The sequence below is a fragment of the Nycticebus coucang genome, chromosome 11, assembly GCF_027406575.1.
Source record: "Nycticebus coucang isolate mNycCou1 chromosome 11, mNycCou1.pri, whole genome shotgun sequence".
NCBI lineage: Eukaryota > Metazoa > Chordata > Mammalia > Primates > Lorisidae > Nycticebus > Nycticebus coucang.
Window position 1 is genome coordinate 12,037,748 of NC_069790.1, and position 19,312 is coordinate 12,057,059.

At 40.5% G+C, this 19,312-nt stretch overlaps 2 protein-coding genes and 1 pseudogene across 6 annotated transcripts in view; 1 reads left to right on the forward strand and 2 right to left on the reverse strand.

Annotated features, from left to right (window-relative positions):
* The window catches only part of LOC128598271 (cytochrome c oxidase assembly factor 1 homolog), a 134,632-nt gene that overhangs the window by 35,072 nt on the left and 80,248 nt on the right, over positions 1-19,312 (forward strand). For 2 of the 4 annotated variants that reach the window (XR_008383611.1, XM_053608686.1), the window contains one exon: positions 11,148-11,219. The exons of the other annotated variants lie outside the window; for them this stretch is intronic. The gene's annotated coding sequence lies outside the window, so the exon portion shown is untranslated. The remainder of the gene's footprint in view (positions 1-11,147; positions 11,220-19,312) is intronic. 4 annotated transcript variants of the gene reach the window in all.
* Positions 14,068-15,385, reverse strand: LOC128598270 (ETS domain-containing protein Elk-4-like; annotated as a pseudogene). Its single transcript, XR_008383609.1, has one exon. The product of XR_008383609.1 is annotated as an ETS domain-containing protein Elk-4-like (transcript).
* Positions 15,368-15,958, reverse strand: LOC128598275 (uncharacterized). The gene is made up of 2 exons (XM_053608688.1): positions 15,868-15,958; positions 15,368-15,687 (listed from the first exon to the last, which is right to left on the reverse strand). Exons 1-2 carry the CDS (start codon positions 15,956-15,958, stop codon positions 15,368-15,370), a joined length of 411 nt encoding a protein of 136 aa, XP_053464663.1.

The following is a 19,312-nucleotide window of genomic DNA, read 5'->3' on the forward strand; positions in this document are numbered from 1 at the left end:
TGGTCTGAAATTCTCCTTTTTGTTCGGGTCTTTTCCTGGTTTTGGTATCAGAGTGATGTTTGTTTCATAGAATGTGTTGGGGAGGATTCCTTCTTCCTCAATTTTTTGGAATAATTTCTACAGTACAGGAATAAGCTCTTCCTTGAAGGTTTGATAAAATTCTGGTGTGAAGCCATCTGGACCAGGGCATTTTTTGGTTGGAAGATTTTTTATTGTTTCTTTGATCTCAGTGCTTGAAATTGGTCTGTTCAGGAGCTCTATTTCTTCCTGGGTAAGTCTAAGGAGAGGGTGTGATTCCAAATATTGATCCATTTCCTTCACATTGTCAAATTTCTGGGCATAGAGTTTCTGGTAGTATTCAGAGATGATCTGTTGTATCTCTGTGGTATCAGTTGTTATTTCCCCTTTATCATTTCTGATTGCGGTTACTAGAGATTTTACTTTTCTATTTCTCGTTAGTCTGGCCAATGGTTTATCTATTTTATTTATTTTTTCAAAAAACCAACTTCTTGTTTCATTAATTTTCTGAATGATTCTTTTGTTTTTAATTTCATTGATCTCTGATTTGATTTTGGATATTTCTTTTCTTCTACTGAGTTTAGGCTTAGATTGTTCTTCTTTTTCCAATTCCATAAGATGGCTTGTGAGATTGTTGATGCGCTCTCTTTCTGTTATTTGAATGTAGGCATCTAAAGCGATGAAGTTTCCTCTCAAAACTGCTTTTGCAGTATCCCACAGGTTTTGGTAGCTTATGTCTTCATTGTTGTTATGCTCAAGGAAGTTAATGATTTCCTGTTTTATTTCTTCCTGCACCCATGTGTTATTCAACAGAAGATTGATTTCCATGCCTTTGTGTGGGGTCGAGCGTTTTTGTTAGAGTTGAGTTCCACTTTTAGTGCCTTATGGTCTGAAAAGATACAAGGTAAAATTTCAATTCTTTTGATTCTGTTGATATTTGTTTTGTGTCGCAGGATATGATCAATTTTGGAGAATGTTCCATGGGGTGATGAGAATAATGTATATTCTTTATGTTTGGGATGGAGTGTTTTATATGCGTCTTATCAAGCACAGTTGTTCTAGGGTCTCATTTAAATCTCTTATATCTTTAATTTCTGTTTAGAGGATCTGTCCAGCTCTGTAAGAGGAGTGTTAAAGTCCCCTGTTATTATGGAATTATTGAATATCATGTTGCTCAGACTGAGTAAGGTCTGTGTCAAGAGTCTGGGAGCATTTAAATTAGGTGTATAAATATTTAGAATTGAAACATCTTCTTGTTGTATTTTCCCCTTGACCAATATAAAGTGACCATCTTTGTCTTTTTTGACTTTAGTTGCTTTAAATCCACATGAATCTGAAAATAAGATTGCAACTCCTCTTTTCTCCTGAATGCCATTTGCCTGAAAATTCCAGCCCTTGACTCGAAGCTTTAATTTGTCTTTTGAAGCCAGGTGTGTCTCTTGCAGACAGCAAATGGATGGCTTGTGTTTTTTAATCCAGTCAGCCAATCTACGTCTCTTCAGTGGGGAATTCAAGCCATTAACATTTATTGAGATAATTGATAAGGTGGTAGTATTCTATTCATCTTATTTTGTGAGAGTCCATTGCTTAGTTTTATCTTTTGCATCAGTGTGGAGGTTAGGTTCTTTCCTTTAATTTCTGAGTTCTTACTTTGCTGCTGATCCATTGTGGTGGTCAGTGTGCAGAAGAGGTTGAAGTATTTCCTGTAGAGGTGGTCTTGTTGTGGCGAATTTTCTCAATGTTTGTATATCCGTAAATGATTTGATTTCTCTGTCAATTTTTAAGCTTAGCTTAGCAAGGTACAGAATTCTGGGCTGGAAATTGTTCTGTTTAAGTAGATTAAAGGTAGATGACCAATGCCTTCTTGCTTGGAAAGTTTCATTAGAGAAGTCTGCGGTCAGAAGTCTGATGGATTTGCCCCTGTAGGTCAACTGGCGCTTACTCCTGGCAGCTTGCAGAATCTTTTCTTTTGTCTTGACTTTGGACAGGTTCATCACAATGTGTCTTGGAGAAGCTCGGTTAGAATTGAGGCGACCTGGGGTCCGATATCCCTCTGAAAGCAGTGTGTCAGAATCTTTGGTGATACTTGGGAAATTTTCTTTTATAATATTGTCTAGTATGGCTTCCATTCCTCTGGGGCATTCTTCTTCCCCTTCTGGAATTCCTATAACTCGTATGTTGGAACGCTTCATAAAGTCCCATAATTCTGACAGTGAACATTCGGCTTTCTCTCTCTTCTTTTCTGCCTCTTTTACTATCTGAGTTATCTCAAGAACTTTGTCCTCTACCTCTGAAATTCTTTCTTTTGCATGGTCTAACCTGTTGCTGATACTTTCCATTGCATCTTTAAGTTCCCTAATTGACTGTTTCAGTTCCTTCAGCTCTGCTATATCCTTTCTATATTCTTCATATCATTCATCTCTTATTTGATTCTGTTTTTGGATTTCCTTTTGGTTATTTTCCACTTTATTAGCAGTTTCCTTCATTATTTCCATCGTTTCCTTCATTGTTTTCATCATGTGTATTCTAAATTCCCTTTCTGTCATTCCTAACATTTCTTTATACGTGGAATCCTCTGCAGTAGGTACCTCATGGTCCGTTGGCGGGGTTGTTCTGGACTGGTTCTTCATGTTGCCTGGAGTTTTCTGCTGATTCTTCCTCACGAGTGATTTCTTTTATCTGTTTCCTTGCCCTAATTTTCCTTTCCTCTTGCTCTTCAAGTTCTCGTGCCTGTGGACTAAGGGTTAGATGAGTCCTTTTGGTACAGGACCAGAAGGGTGAGAAGGTTGAAGAGGAAGAAAGGGATGAAGGAAAGGAGTTCTGAGTGAAAAGAAAAAAGAAAAATAGAGAAAGGAGTGGGGGTGGGTAGAAGGAATATTGACAAAAGAAGAGAGGCACAGGAAGCGGGAGACAGAGCAATATAGGTGTACAGTAGGGTATTTTGACACAACCTTAAAAAAAAAACCACCTTCTGGGGGTGCCCACCTAAAGGTGGTTCCCTTTAGGTCAGCAGCTCTTTGCTAACCTGATCAGACACAGTACCCCACCTCCACCAAGTAGAGAGGAAAGACAAAAATGCTATAAATCAAACCAAAACAAACAGAAAACTTTACGGGATAATATTGGGTGAAAAACCAAATAATAGCAGTAGAAAGACTAGCAAAAATGAAGTTCTAGTTATTAAAAAAGGCAGCAATGGGAAATTATAATTAAACTAGAAAAATTGAGAAAGAAAAAAGATATGTAAAGAAAAGGTTGAAATTAAAAAACAAAACAACATCAAAATAAACCAAAACACAACCAAACCAAAAAAAAAAAAAAACAAAAAACCAAAAAAGACAAAACACAACCAAAAGCAAAGCAGTATGTATATGTTGTTGAATATTGTCTGAGCAGCACGTGGTCTTCTGGGGTATGAGATGTTAATCACAGTTCTGATACGACTGGAGGCTGCAGATTTCTCCAACCCCAGCAGGTAGACACCCTAAATCTCTCTTCAGCCCTCTTAAAAGGCACTTTGAACTTGTAAACTTGCTGAGTAGAAGCTTTCCCAGGAAAGTGCTTGTCGCTGGAATCACTGCTGAAGTGGCTATCCACTTACCCAGTGTGCCAAAACTGGTCTCACTCTGCCCCTGAGGGTTAGGGCTGCAGGCGGCTCAGACCCCACCCTTAGGCTACTCAGTCGCTGGGTTACCAGCTCCCACCCGGATTCTAGCTCTGCGACCCTGAAGGCGGAGCTTGCCGGGGCAGATTGCTCACATTGGCTCCCTGTGGCCCACAGCCAAACACTATCCGCTCTGTCTGGCTCAGCGGCTCAGACTGGGGCCCTAGATAACGGCCAGAGTTCTCCGCATTCCCGCTCAGGCTCTCCCCAAGGCAGTTCAACTGAGTGCCAAGTCCAAAGACACCAAAACAGTTCACAGGTAAGGCCTTTCTGGTTTGCAGTCTCACTGCTACTGAACTTACAGTTGTGGGGGGGTTTAGACCGATTGAACACATGCGACCACTTGCCGGTTTTCTGCTGTTTTAGTCCTCCTCTTGGGGTCCAGAAGTCTCTTGCTGACTCTCTGTATTCTCACAGGGGTGATGATAGGCAGATCCCACCAGCCAGAGATGCCTGGAGTCCTATCTCCCTGGACTCACGGTGCCCAGATGTAAGGAAGCTGTTACTCGGCCGCCATCTTGCTCCCCCCCCCCCCCCCGTTTTTTTATTGTTTCAATTTTGTTGCTAATAGTCATCTGTTCTGGATTTATATTTCTTCCTTGTTGAGTCTAGTTCAGGTTTTATGTTTGTTCCTTGTGTGATGCCAGGAATTTTCAAATCTTTGGGCACAGAGATTTTTGTAGTATTCAGTGATGATGTTTTATATTTCTGTGGTACTATGTATCTGTTGTTATTTCCCCCTTTTCACTTCTGATTCAGCTTATTAGAGATCTTACTGTTTTGTTTCTGGTTAGTCTGGCCAAAGACTTATCAATTTTGTTTATCTTCTGGATGGTTCTTCTGTTCTTTTTTTTTTTTTTTTTTTGTGATTTTTGGCCAGGGCTGGGTTTGAACCTGCCACCTCCGGCATATGGGACCGGCGCCCTACTCCTTGAGCCACAGGCGCCGCCCTGGTTCTTCTGTTCTTAATTTCATTTTGTTCTGATCTGATGTTATGTCTTTTCTTCTGCTGGGTTTGGGATTAGATTGCTTTTCCTTTTCCATTTTCTTGAGATGATTTATTAGATTATTGATTTGTGTTTTTTTTGGTATCTGGATGTGGACACTTAAGGCAATGAATTTCCTTCTCAGGACTCCTTTTGCAGTATCCCACAGGTTTGATAACATGTGACCTCATTATCATTTTGTTCAAGGAATCCACTGATTTCTATCTTTGTCTCTTCCTTGACCTAGATGTTAATCAGCAATAAGTTGTTTAGTTTCTGTGACTTTTGTGTGAGGATGAATGTTTCTGTTGGGAATTGATTTCTACTGTTTTTCCATGTGGTCTGTAAAGATACATGGTATATTATACTTTTTTGAATTTGTTGAGACTTGGAGAATGACCCATGAACTGATGAGAAGAACATATGTTCAGTGGAATTGGGGTGAAATGTTCTGTAAATGTCTGTTAAGCCCATTTGTTCTAGAGTGATGTTAAAGTCCAAAGTTTATTTAATTTCTGCTTGGAGGATCTGTGCAGTTCTTTCAGTGGGTTTTTGAAGTCCCTGTCTTTTATGGGGTTGTTTATCATTTTGTTTAGATCAAGTAGAATTTGCTGTATAAATTTGGGAGTGCCTTAGTTGGATACATAAACATTTCAGATTGGTATGTCCTGGTGATTTGTTTCCTTAACCAGTGTATTCAGTGTATTATAATAACTATCTTTGTCTTTCTTTACTTTTGTTGCTTTTAAGTCAATGGTATCTGCAATGAGAATTGCAACTCCCTCTTTCTTTTGATTTCCATTTGCATGAAATATTATTTTCCTTCACCCTGAGTTTTGATGTGTCCTTGGGGGTTATATTAAGCTTCTTCTGAAGATAGCAGATGGCTGGCTTGTATTTTTTTTTTTAATCCAGTCAGCCAGTATGTGTCTCTTCAGTTGGGAGTTTGAGGCATTCACATTTATTGAAAGAACTAATAAGTGGGATGGATTTCTGTTAGTCCTGTTGTATGAGATTCTGTTGCTTTGTTGTCTCATTTGGGCCATTATGGTTGCTAGGCTTTGTCCTTTGGTTTAGTTTTATTTTGCTGTCAGTCCCTCATGTTGTTTGTGTAGTATAGGTCTGAGTACTTCCTGTAGGCAGGTATAGTAGTAGTATAGTACTACTTTGGGGAAATATAGTAGTACCAAATTTCCCCAAAGTTTGCTTATCAGGAAAAGATTTGATTTCTGCATTGAATATGAAACTTAGTTTTGCAGGATAGAGAGTCCTGGACTAGCAGTTGTTCTGTTTGAGAAGAGTGAAAATAGGAGCCCATTCTCTTCTATCTAAGGTTTCCACTGAGAAATTAGCTGTTAACCTGATGGATTTGCCCTTGCAGGTCAGATGCTGCTTGCACCTGGCTACTTATAGAATTTTCTCTTTCGTTTTTTTTAATTTTTTTTTTTTTTTTTGTAGAGACCGAGTCTCACTGTACCGCCCTCAGGTAGAGTGCCGTGGCGTCACACGGCTCACAGCAACCTCTAACTCTTGGGCTTACGCGATTCTCTTGCCTCAGCCTCCCGAGTAGCTGGGACTACAGGCGCCCGCCACAACGCCCGGCTATTTTTTGGTTGCAGTTTGGCCGGGGCTGGGTTTGAACCCGCCACCCTCGTTTTGACTTTAGCCAGGTTAATTACAATGTGTCTAGGACAGCGGTTCTTAACCTGTGGGTTGCGACCCTTTTGTGACAATGAAAATACATCCTGCATATCAGATATTTACATTATGATTCATAATAGTAGCAAAATTACAGTTATGAAGTAGCAATGAAAATAATTTTATGGTTGAGTGTCACTACAACATGAGGAATTGTATTAAGGGGTCCTGGGTTTAGGAGCATTAGGAAGGTTGAGAACCACTGGTCTAGGAGATACTGTATTTGAATTGAGTCATCCTGGAGTCTGATGTCAATCTAGTAATATTATGTCTGGGTCTCTGGTGATGCTTGGAAAATTTTCAACTATATCATCTTCAACTAGAGTGCCCATACTTTTGGGACTCTTTTTTCCTACAGGGATACCTGTAATTTGTTGTTTGTATGGTTTGCATAGTTCTATATTTAAGAGGTTGCTCTGCTTTTGCTCTCTTCTTTTATGTCTCTTTAAATGGGTTAGCATGAGAGCCTTGTCTTCAAGCTATGAAATTCTTTCTTTCCCTGGTTTAATCTGTTGCTGAAACTTGCTGCTGTTTTGTTTTTGAGACAGAGTCTCACCCTGTTACCTTGGGTAGAGTGCCATATTGGGTAGAGAGCTGTGGAGTCAGCCTAATTCACAGCAACCTCAAACTCTTGGGATCAAGTGATCCTCCTACCTCAGCCTTCTGAGTAGCTAGGACTACAGGCACCCAGCACAATGCCGGCATATTTTTCTATTTTTGGTAGAGACAGGGTCTCAGTCTTGCTCAGGCTGGTCTCAAAGTCCTGAGTTCAAGTGATTCTTCCACCTCGGTCTCCCAGAGTGCTTAAATTACAGGCATGAGCCACTGTGCCTAGCCTTGCTGCTGTGCTTTGAAACTCCCTAAATGCCTCTCTCAGTTCTTTAAGCTCTGTTACATTCTTCCTAATTTTGTCTAGATCCTTTGATGACCTTGTTTTTCATTTTGTTAATTTCTTGAGATTTTTTTGGACTTCTTTTTGTTGGTTTCCAACTTTCTCTTCAATTTCATTCATCTTATTTGCTATCCAGATTCTGAATTCCATTTTTGTCATTTCAATAATTTCTTTATGGTTGGAATTTTTTGCAGTAGGTCCATTGTGTTCCCTTGGAGGAGTTGGTCTGTTCTGATTTTTCATGTTGCCAGAGTTCTTTTGCTGGTTTCTTCTCATGTGTGGCTTCTTTTTTAAAAAAACTAGGCTGTAGGGTTAAGTTTACCTAAGGTACAGTTAAAAAAACAAAACAAAACAAAACAAAACAAAAAGGACAGGAGATAAAAGGGAAAGAAAAAAAAGAGAATACGAAATAAAATAAACTTTAACTTTAAATAATAATATCCTCTTTGGTGCCCTGGGGGGAAAATAGGAATTTAAAAAAAAAAGATACTCAATTGTAATTCATATAATTGGAAAAGAGGGGGAAAAGTTGTAGGCGTGTTCTTGTTAGGGTTTATAGAGAGAGCGATCAGTAGGTGGTGCTGTAGTATCGCCATTAACAGCAACTGTTGGAAGTGAGGATTCGCTGAGCTTTGCTGGGTCTAGCATTTAGGAGCCTGTCTGCTTGAGGTTCAGGGTGCAATTTCCCACTTTGGTCTGATGGCTGGAAGCTGTTAGGCTGGTGCAGCACTGTAGATCCCGGGGTTGTGCCACATGCTTGGAGTGGACGGGTGCCAGATGTTTATGGGTGGTGTACCTAATTCCGGTTCGGGATGGGGAGGAGACTTAGTTTTCCAAGTGGGCCTTGGAGTTTGGAAGAAGGTCTGTGGGCATGGGCACTCTGATGTGTTTGGCAAACCTGCAAGACTAGCTCACATGTGGCTGCCCACGCTTGGAGGGCAGGACCTGAGCTGTTGGGCAACAGGCCCAATTGTGAGGCTTCGGGGCCTCTAGGAAGCGATGCCAAGCAGGCCCACATGTGTGTTAGTGGGGTGGTGGATTTCCTGGATGCAAGATAGCCCCTACTGCCCCCCCGACCCCCCATTCCCATGCCCAGATCTGCTTGCACTCTGTGAGAAAAGCGCTTGGCTGTAGGTTGATGGCTCTGGCTTAGAGAAGCTATGAGTAGATGGGCTCCCTCTCTAGCCTACCTCAATGGGATTGACAAAGTGCACCCCAATAGCTTGGGGGGTCCCCAGCTATTGTTTGTTCCCCTCAGTGCCCTTTGTCTAGTAAGTCAGCTTAACATTCTGCTACCCAAAAGTGTTTTTTCATACACAGACTGATTTCCTACCCTGTGAGAACTTTCATTTCTGAGTATTGAATCCCAACAAAATTCTCCACAAACACATACACCAGATTGCAGAACTCCCAAAGCACCAAAAATCTTTAACTTAAGAATGTGGCTGAGGCCTGTATTCCCATTCCTCCCAATAGACAGGAAAATGAAGCAGAGAGAACTCCACTATGATGCAAGAATAAGTCTGCTTAATACATTAACAGAGAAGAATGGGGAATTCCTCTTTTGCTAGGTTGGCTTGTATAAGCCTGAGGGAGAGGGCATGGTGCCCCCCATTCAGATGACTCTTTCCATGCTTCCACCAATTTGTATTGTTCTTGAGTTTTCTGTGCCCAAATGGAGCCACCAATTTTTGTCTGGGTCAAGTAGATCATTTAGGATGCTATAGTGTAAGCACAGGTAGTGCTGGTGTGAATTATAACCATGATGAATTATAACCATGGTGATTGGGTTTGCTTAACTAAGTGTAATGATAGTTGAGGGGACTTGAATATGTGAGGTAAGAGAGAAGTACCACGGAGACTATGACTGAGCCCCATTTCAGCATCCATTTTTTTTTCCTTTGTATTAAGAGCCCTCATTTTTAGCTGGGCACATTGTTGCTCTGTGGAAAAAAAAATGCATTTTCAAGTTATTTTTGTAGTTAAATGCGGCTATATCACTATACTCAAATTCATGAAATGAAAGTGGAAGCATTGTGTGAAAATTCTAGAAAGTGCCATAACAAGGGGCTGGGTACAGTGGTTCATGCCTGTAATCTTACATTTTGGGAGACTGAGGCAGGAGGATTGCTTGAGGTCAGGAGTAGGAGACCAGCCTGAGCAAGAGTGAGACCTTGTCTCTACAAAAAGTAGAAAAATTAGCTGGCCATGGTGATGCACTTGTACTCCTGGCTACTTAGGAGTCCAAGCCAAGAGGATCTCTTGAACCCAGGAGTTTGAGTTCCTCCTCAAACTCTAGTCCACTCCAGAGTGAGATCCTGTCTCAAAAACAAAACAAAATAAAATAGAAAAAGGATTGAGCCCTGCTTTACCTCTTTTCTATTGGCTGTTATGTGCATGAGATGGCAGGAGCTCAAGTAGCCATTTTGGACTTTGAATGGGAAGGACCATGTTGAGAATGTTCCTTCCAGAATGGCAAGTCATCAAGATGAAAAGAGTCCCTGACACTATGCATTTGATTTCTATCTCATGTAACCTATTGATTTTGTCTGTTTTTATATCTGATGCCTTTGGCTATATGCAGCTGAACCTGATACTGACTAATGAAGGCAGTGTGAATGCTAAGCAAGTGGTGATGTACTTGGTAAAGTTATGGAACACGGAAGAAACTAAACAGGGGCTTCCGGAAGTATATAATACTGTAAGACAGCTATATGCTAACATGGATAGGTCTCTTCCATTAATGTTTTTTAAATCATGAAGATATTCAAGCTGCATTTGAATGTTTTTCTTTTGTTTTTTGAGGTATAAACATTAATTTCAGGCTGGGCATGGTGGCTCAGGCCTATAGGCAGTCAGGTTACGAACGAGATATGTACTATAGGTTCTATGGTTTTGTTCTTAAGTTGAATTTGTATGTAAGTTGGAAAAGGTACCCTTATCTGTCATCTGTAACAGCCTCTGTTTGTAAGTGCAAGTTGTACATAAGTTAGATGTTTGTAACTTGGGGATCGCCTATAATCCTAACACTCTGGGAGACCAAGGTGAGAGGATCAGTTGAGGTCAGGAGTTAGAGACCAGCCTGAGCAAGAGTGAGACCCTGTCTCTATGAAAAATGGAAAAAATTATTTGGGTGTGGTGGTGTACACCTGTTATCTCAGTTACTCAGGAGGCTGAGGCAGGAGGATGACTTGAGCCTAAGAGTTTGAGGTTGCAATGAGCTATGATGACGCCACTGCACTTTACCTGGGGCAACAGGGTAAGACTCCCATCACACACACAAAAAATCACATTAATCTTAAATGTTAATTACTTTGGGTATTTGATGACTTATTCTTGCATCATAGTGGAGTTCTAAAATATTGAGGCTTTGCTTCATTTTCCTTTCTATTAATGGACGTACAGGTCTCAGCTACCTTCTTAAATTATAGATAATTCAATTGACCTATAAGTTGACCACCCAAAGGACTGTAACATGGTCAACATGCAGAGGTAGTCAACATAAGAAACTTCCATTGAATACACATGGTGCATGTCTGGTCTATGAAAATTAGGTCAGCTTAAGGAGGTTGTCAATGTAGGGAGGTGGTCAGCTATGAAGGTTCTACTGTATTTACGAAGTACTATTTTCTTTTTGGATTAGGTCTTTAACAGGAGTCACTAGCTGTTAAAGAATTTTTATCACGTGTTTTGAACTTTTATGTCAAAATTATTTTCGAACATATCTGGAGAAAATTTAATTTTCTTGCTTTATTTATTATCAACCTTCCAAATGCCAGTAATTTTGGTGCATAGATTGCACTGTGCTTTTTTATTCTTTAAGATATTCAACACATTTTTGGGTTGCAAGAATATTTTAAATTCTTTCTCTCTGATCTTTCTCCCTCAGGATAAATATGATGGATTTGTAGTGATAGTTTTAAGCTTGAAGCCCTCCAGGAAGCACTTTAAAATGTGTTGGGTGAGCTTATTTTCCGTATCTTCTTGTCTGATGATAATGAAAGCTGAGTGTCTCTTTTTATGCCTTTTAAAAATTGTCTTCTCTAAAGGCTGGCAAACAAATTGGAATTTGAATGAACTATGTAATCTTTCAGGGCAATGACTGTGAGTGGGAAAGGAAACTGTAGGGCAGATTCTGAGCTACAGCTGATGTAATGCATCCTGGGGAATCAGAGGTCGAGATTCAGGTAACTTTGAGGAGGTAAGTTAATAGCAGAGAGCACTGCCAGAAACAAGCATGAACAAAAGAAGAAAAGAAATGAAAACAGCAAGTCCATTGATAATAAAAGATAGGAGGGAATAGGATTTGGGTCCTCTGTGAAAATCCTTAGAGGCCAAAGTCTCTAAAAGCTGGGAGACTTTGTTTCATTTTTCCTTTGATGTAATAGTCATTAAAAAACAATAGTAAAGCACAGTTAGTATCAAATGGAAACCCACTGTATTATTTCAATGTAGATTTTTTATAAATGTATTGTAACATAGGGCAGCATCCTATACATAGAGCCAATTTCTCTAAAATTGTATCTCACTGAAAACAAAGGCAAGGATACTTCCAACTGAATTGACAGCTTTGTGGGGTAAAGATAAATATAGCACTTTTCAGGTAGTTAACTCATGAATAATCAATGAACCAGGAAAGGACAAAAAGTGACATATGGCAGCTTGGTGTGGATTAAGTGTGACTGTTACGTTCCCCTCCTCTTTTTCTATTGAAAGGAACAAAGCCGGGCTCACTAGCCAGAACACAGTGCCTCTGGGAAAATTTACCTAAGTGAAGGGTGAACAGGATTGTTTACTCATAAAATGTCTCATCTAGTGTTTGTTTTTTTAGAAGACCAGCCCATGTTGTTTGTGTTAATAGAAATTTTATTGAAAATGAAAATTTGACTTGAATTCTAAGAGTTAAATCAGGAAAGCAGTTTTTTTTTTTTTTTTTTAGACAGAGCCTCAAGCTGTCACCCTGGGTAGAGTGCTGTGGCATCACTGCTCACAGCAAGCTCCAACTCCTGGTCTCAAGCGATTCTCCTGCCTCCACCTCCCAAGTAGCTGGGACTACAGGTGCCCACCACAATGTCTGGCTATTTATTTATTTATTTATTTTGGTTGCAGCGTCATTGTTGTTTGGTGGGCCCGGGCTGGATTCGAACCCACCAGCTCAGGTGTATGTGGCTGGCGCCTTAGCTGCTTGAGCCACAGGCGCAGAGCCAGCAGTTTTTGTTTCTAAAATCATTACTAAAGCAGTATTTCCAAATAAATAATACTTAACAATTTATGCTAATTTTGCCAAAAAGTTTTTCTGAAAATAAACCCCAGATGCATTGTAGCTATGTTTTCATGCATTCACCTAGTGCATAAACCAAAATAGAGAGAAAGCATTTCTCTCTATCAACCTTTTCTATCAACTAAGGATTTTTTAAAGGTAATAAATTTAAAAATGAAAGATAATAATGCTCTTCTAAAAACCTCAGAGTTACCAAGGAATTTCCATTAAATCTGGGTATCAAGTTTTTTTAACAAATATGTTTAGAATAGTATTCTGAAGATCTATTAATGAGGGGGTATTTGTTCACAACCTAAGTAATAACTCTACCAGTTTAAAAACATTAGTCTTGGGTGGCACCTGTGGCTCAAGGAGTAGGGCGCCGGCCCCATATGCCGGAGGTGGTGGATTCAAACCCAGCCCCGGCCAAAAACTGCAAAAAAAAAAAAATCAGTCTCCCTTGGCAGCTAATGAAGGTTGAGGTGTTTAATTCAGTGTAACAGTTTGCACCTTGCTCTTATGTAGCTTTGTCCCAGGACTCTGCTTCTGAATGATTTAACACTGAAAAGCCTCTTCATAGCTGGATTCTCCATTTCCCTGAATTGCACTTCAGTCTTGAAGAGGATTAAGCAGTAAGTTTTGATTAACTACATGTGATACAAAGAACTAATATTTGTTTGGAATAGTGCCCCCAATTTTCCCTACTCCCCATCCCCTCTCAAAAAATATTCCGTAAATTTGCTCTTAGAATCACAACTCCCTATCTAAATATGAAAAATTTGTTGACTCATTTGTAAGAATCTTGTGGATCTTGTGTTGTGGAAATTTTAATGAGATCTCAGAAATTGAGGTCTGATTTGGGTTGGGTCTGCAATGTTGTGTACTTGATGATGGTGAACTGACTGAAAGTCAGGTCTGTGAGAGTAGGATGTTCGTAGGTCATCCATTTCTCTCTTCCAGAAGCATTTACAAAGATATTTGTGATGGAATTTGCCACCATGAGAGCCACCATGATGAAGAGGTTACTATGTAAGAGATGTACTTTTTAGTTTTCTTGGTAGAGAATGCTCTCACAGTGGCTTCCAGATGTTTCTTTAGAATAAGTTTTTTTTTTTTTCATTTAGCTTGTATTTCTTTTAATAGACTCTCAGCATAATTTTTATCCTAGCCAAAAGTTTCTAATAGCGAAAAAGAAAAACTTTATTCTTAATCATTCTTGCAAAGTTTGGCTGCTAAACCCCACCAAAAATTTCTTTAGCACAAAGCTCAAAATATTAAAAGGGGGGGAAGAAGAAAAGAAAAGAGAGGGAGGTGGAGTCTGCACTCCAATTAAGGCATTTTTATACACAGTCCAACTTGAGTCCTATTCAAAGGGAATCCTAAAAAGGCATTTCAATGGGGAATGGCAAAAATCACAATGGTCTGTTATCAGCATTGTAGAACTTTCAGTTGCTCACTTCCAATGCCATTATGTTGAATGTCTCTCTGTTCCTTTGTTCTTCAGCTTTCTCATTCCCAAGTGCACAGGTTATGTCTTCTGTAGGTCTGGGGAAAATGGGCCAGGGGTGGAAGGTCCATCCAGGCCAGACAGAGAGAACGGTCCATGACTGTTCAACACAGAAGGAAACTGGAGAGTGTGTTAGCACCTTGCAGTCTGGCTGAACTAAGGGGAGCAACAGGGCTGAGAGTACTCCAAAAATGGATGCTGGAGAGCAAGGGGCTAGGAGTCAGTATGATGGGCGTCTGTGAAAAATATGCTGGTGTAAGAGAAGCTGTGGGGAGGGACGGGCTCCATATTCCCAGGGGGCTTGGATTGCTGCCTGTGATTACAAGGGTGGGTGCCAGTTCTAACACCTTGGGTTTCTTGGATCTTGATGAATTACTTGTTTTGTCCTTTTCTGGCAAAGCTGAATCCTGGTCTTTAGGCTCCAGTGGCAAGTTGTCTGGGAGTTCCATTGACTGAGAAGCCACAAAATCTATATCTGTATCAATGTCTGGGTTAGAACTCAGCAGTGGTGAAGGTGTCCTAGCAGGCTCCTGCAAGGAAGTGGGTATGGATGAAACAGAGGGTGTGGTGGAAAAATTGGCAGTTGCATTGGATGCAGAGGCTGGGCTTCCAGGGAAGGTGGTTTGGGGGAAACCAGTGTCTCTAATGCTTGGATGGTTTCTTCTGAAGATGGGGAAATACTTGGACCAGTTGAAATAGTGGCAGTAAGAGGTTCAACTGATGGCTTTTTGCAAGGTGTTGTTACAAATTTGATGACAGATGGTGTTGGTTCCTGAGGGGATTTTTTCTCTGCCAGTTTCTCAGCTGGATTCTCAATCTTTATTGGTTTGAAAAGCTTCACAGTGGAAGAGTTCAATGAGTTGAGAGTAAACGAAGAATATAAACCAGAGTGTATGTAGTCATTGCGGCTAGAGCTCTTGGCACCAGGCTGAGGTGGTTTCTCTTTCCCTCCAATCTCCCCATCTTTGGAACTGCTGCAGACTTCACTGGAGTTTAAAGTTTCACAGTCTCCCTCAATCCTGCCCACTGTCATTGGATCCATGTTCAAAATCTCTGGATAAGAGACAAACTTGTACACAAACTTCTGACCATTCACATAATAGTATCTGAGGGCTCGGCTGAGTTTGTCATAATTCATATTAGGCTTGTTTTTGCGAATTCCCCAGAGACGAGCTACCTCTTCTGCCTGCAAAAGCTTGAACTCTCCATTATTAGAGGTCCAGCAGATCATGTGCTTGTTCTGAGGTTCCTGCAGGAGCTGAAGGAGGAATTGCCACAGGGTGATAGCACTGTCCATAGCAATGAGCGGGGCTGCGCGCTGGGCTCCTTCTCTGTCTCTCCCTCAAACACGATGCGCCTCTGCGCCCTCAGCCGCCTCCTCACGCGGGAAACTCGAGGAAGGCGCGGCAGCCGCTACGACCGCGCGGCGAAGCCGGAGAAGGCGGCAGCGGCCGAGCCGAGCCCGCCGGGTGCCCGCCGCCGCCCGCATCTCCCGCCGCCGCAGCTCCTCACGCCTCGCCCTCCTCGCCCCTGCATGCGGCGGCGGCGCGGGTGGTCGGGCCGCTGCCCGCCGGGCGCGCGCTCGGGGCGTTCCTCCGTGGCCGGGCCTGCCAGACGCTCGGCGGCCGCCGCCACTCTCGAACCCCTCTTCAGAGTAAGTTTCTAAAGAAGTTTCTTTAGAACTCAGTCTCTTTCTCCATGGGCCCTTTGTCCATTCCAGATTCTGAATGGTATTTCAGGCTGCCCCAAGCTTTCAGATTGGATCAAGAGTGTAGTTGTTACGCACTATAAAGAGTGCCACTTTTTGAGCAAACAATCAACAATGGTAGTAAGAGCATTCACTGTGAAACTCTGCTATCAGAAGGTGGCATGTGGTGTTTTCCAAAGATGGCTGCACTTCTAACTCCTTGCTCTTTGCTCGGTACTCCTTCATTGAGAGGAGAGGTCTTCATCCTCTCCTCTTGAAACTACATAGGCTTATAAATAGCTTATGACCAATAAAATGTGTGAAAGTACTTCATGATGACTGAGGTTAAGTTAGGAAAGGCAGTGCAGGCTTCACCTCACTTTCTGGGACACTTGCTTTGGATCCCCGTGCTGGCATGTAAAAGACCTGCTATTCTGAATCTGCCACGCTGTGAAGGAAGCCCAGGCCACACAGAGGGGCCATATCTAGGTTCTTCTATTGGAATTGTAGCTCCCACTGAGATTCTAGCTGATAGTAGGGTCAACAATCATGTGTAACTGATGATTTCCCTAAAGGATTCTAGTCCCCAGCCAGTTGTTGCATCTTCTCAGTTAAGGCCTCAGACTTTGACCTTTGTATTGGCTCTAAATTTATGACCCACAGAAATCATGAGTAAGATAAAGTCATTTTTTGAGACGCTGCACTTTGGTGTAATTTATGATGCAGCAAGAGTAACTTGAATAAAAGCTTTGGCAAATTCTTGATTTTTATGTCCCTTTGTTTTCAGTCTTTAATATGTTCATAATAATAGTACTTCTTTAGAGAACTGATGTTAATACATATAAAGTGTATTAGAAGAGTACCCAGCACATAGTAAGGGTTCACTAAATTTTAACTGTTCATTGAAGAAACATTCATTGGGCTACTAAGTGTTTTGGGGCACATGTGATAGAAATAGTGAGTTCAGGTTGACTTTATTAATGAAATGTCCATTATTATATATAAGAAGGAAAAAACGCAATTATACAACTTTTCTTAATTTGAAATCTTTTCCACATTTGTGGGGCTTGGAATTTTGGTAATTGTTCTCAAGAATATCAGCTGGTTGAATATTATTCTATGTTATACATATACCACAGTTTATTAATCCATTCATGAGTTGATGGGCACTTAGGTTGATCCCACGTCTTGGTAATTGGAAATTGAGCTGCAGCAAACCATCTAGTGCAAATGAATCATTTGTACCCTCATAATAATCTTAAATAAAAAAAGAATCTGCTGGCACGGTTAGGATATATCCTCAAAATTATCTTAGCTTTCCTCTCTTGCCTATTTATACCTAACTATGAATCTAATTAAATGCCTTTGAAACCCATTTATATTATTTCCTTTGATCATGTTCTCGAATAACAAATTCTGTGCGTTGGCGGCTCCTGTGGCTCAGTCGGTAAGGCGCCAGCCCCATATACCGAGGGTGGCGGGTTCAAACCCGTACCCGGCTGAACTGCAACCAAAAAATTGCTGGGCGTTGTGGCGGGCGTCTGTAGTCCCAGCTACTCGGGAGGCTGAGGCAAGAGAATTGCTTAAGCCCAGGAGTTGGAGGTTGCTGTGAGCTGTGTGATGCCATGGCACTGTACCCGAGGGCCATAAAGTGACACTCTGTCTCTACAAAAAAAAAAAAAAAAAAAACTTAACTGAGGACTGAAGTTTGTCTCTGTACTGGAAAGCCGGTGTGGGGGGAGAGGAAGGGTTTCTGTTCCAGGAACTGTGCTACGTGACTATTAAAATTATTTAAAACAACAACAACAACAACAACAAATTCTGTGCGTTTACTGGGTAGTTTAGAGCAGAACTTAAATAAATCATCCTAAAATGATCACTTTTAAGTGATGTGGAGAAGACATCAGTGGTTACATCATCATATATAATATCATTATCATGGGACTTTATACTTTTCAAATATTTCAATAATTATAAGAAGTCTTGATCTTCATATTTCTGTTGTGAAAGAATTTTAATTATTTCACTCTTTCTGTATTAGACAGTGCCTGTCTCCATGACATTTTAGTTGACTATTTGTTAAAACAGATTTAAACCTCAGTTTCTGGCCAGACACAGTGGCTCATGCCTATAATCCTAGCACTCTGGGAAGCTGATGTGGGTGGATTGCTTGAGTTCAGGAGTTCAAGACCAGCCCGAGCAGTCTCCACTAAAAATAGAAAAATTAGCTGGGTATTCTGGTGGGCACCTGTAGTCCCAGCTACTCAGGAGGCTGAGGCAGGAGGATCGTTTGAGCCCAGGAGTATGAGGTTGCTATGAGCTGTGATGATGCCATGGCAATAGAATAAGATTCTGTCTCAAAAAAGTTTAAAAAAATAGATTTAAGAGGTACAAGTTGAATTCTATTACATGTATACACTGTGTAATGGTGGAGTTTGGGTAGCCTTTGACTTTTCTGTGTATAAGATGCTGTCACTTGCAAACAGAGACAGTTTTACTTCTCTTTTTTCTGTTTTAATGTCTATTATTTATTTATTTATTTATTTATTTTGCCTAATTGCTAACTCTAGAACTTCTGGTACCAGAAATGATAAGTGTGGGCACCTTTGTCTTGTTGCTGATCTTTCAACTGTTCACTGTTGAGTACCGTATTAGCTGTAGGCTTGTCATATATGGCCTTGATTATGTTCAAATTTCTCCTATACCTACTTTGTTGAGAGTTTTTAATCATGAAAGGATATTGAATTTTGTCAAATGCTTTTCCTGTATTATGATCATATGATTTTAATACTTCATTCTATTAATGTGGTGTAACATATTTACTGATTTGCATCTGTTGAACCATCCTTGTATCCCAGGGATAACTCTCAATTAATCATGTTGTATGATTCTTTTAATGTACTGTTCAATTTGGTTTGCTAGTATTTTATTGAGGATTTCTGCATCTTTGTTTATCAAGGTTATTGACCTGTGATTTTCTTTTCTTATAGTTTCTTTATCTGGCTTTGGTATGAGGGTATACAGACTTTATAAGATTAGTTTGAAAGTGTTTCCTCCTGTTCAGTTTTTTGGAAAAGTTTAAGAAGGATTGGTGTTAATTCTTTTATCTGTGAAGCCATCTGGTCCTTTTTGGGATGTTCTGATTATTGTTTCAATATCCTTACTTGTCATTGGTCTGTTTAGATTTTCTGTTTTTTCATGATTCAGTCTTGGTAGGTTGTATGTTTCTAGAAATATATCCATTTCTTATAGGTTATTCATTTTGTTGGTATGTAATTGTTCATAGTTTCATAGTAGGGCTGAGTACATTGGATACCTTTTCTTCCATTCTTGAGATACTTTACTAAGAAGAATATGTTCCAGCTCCATCCATGTAAACATGAAAGAGGCAAAGTCTCCATCTTTCTTTAAAGCTGTGTAATATTCCATGGTGTACATGTACCACAATTTATTGATCCATTCGCTGATTGATGGGCACCTGGGCTTTTTCCATGACTTAGCAATTGTGAATTGGGCTGCAGTAAACATTCTGGTACAAATATCTTTGTTATAATGTGATTTTTGGTCTTCTGAGTATATACCTAGTAGAGGAATTATAGG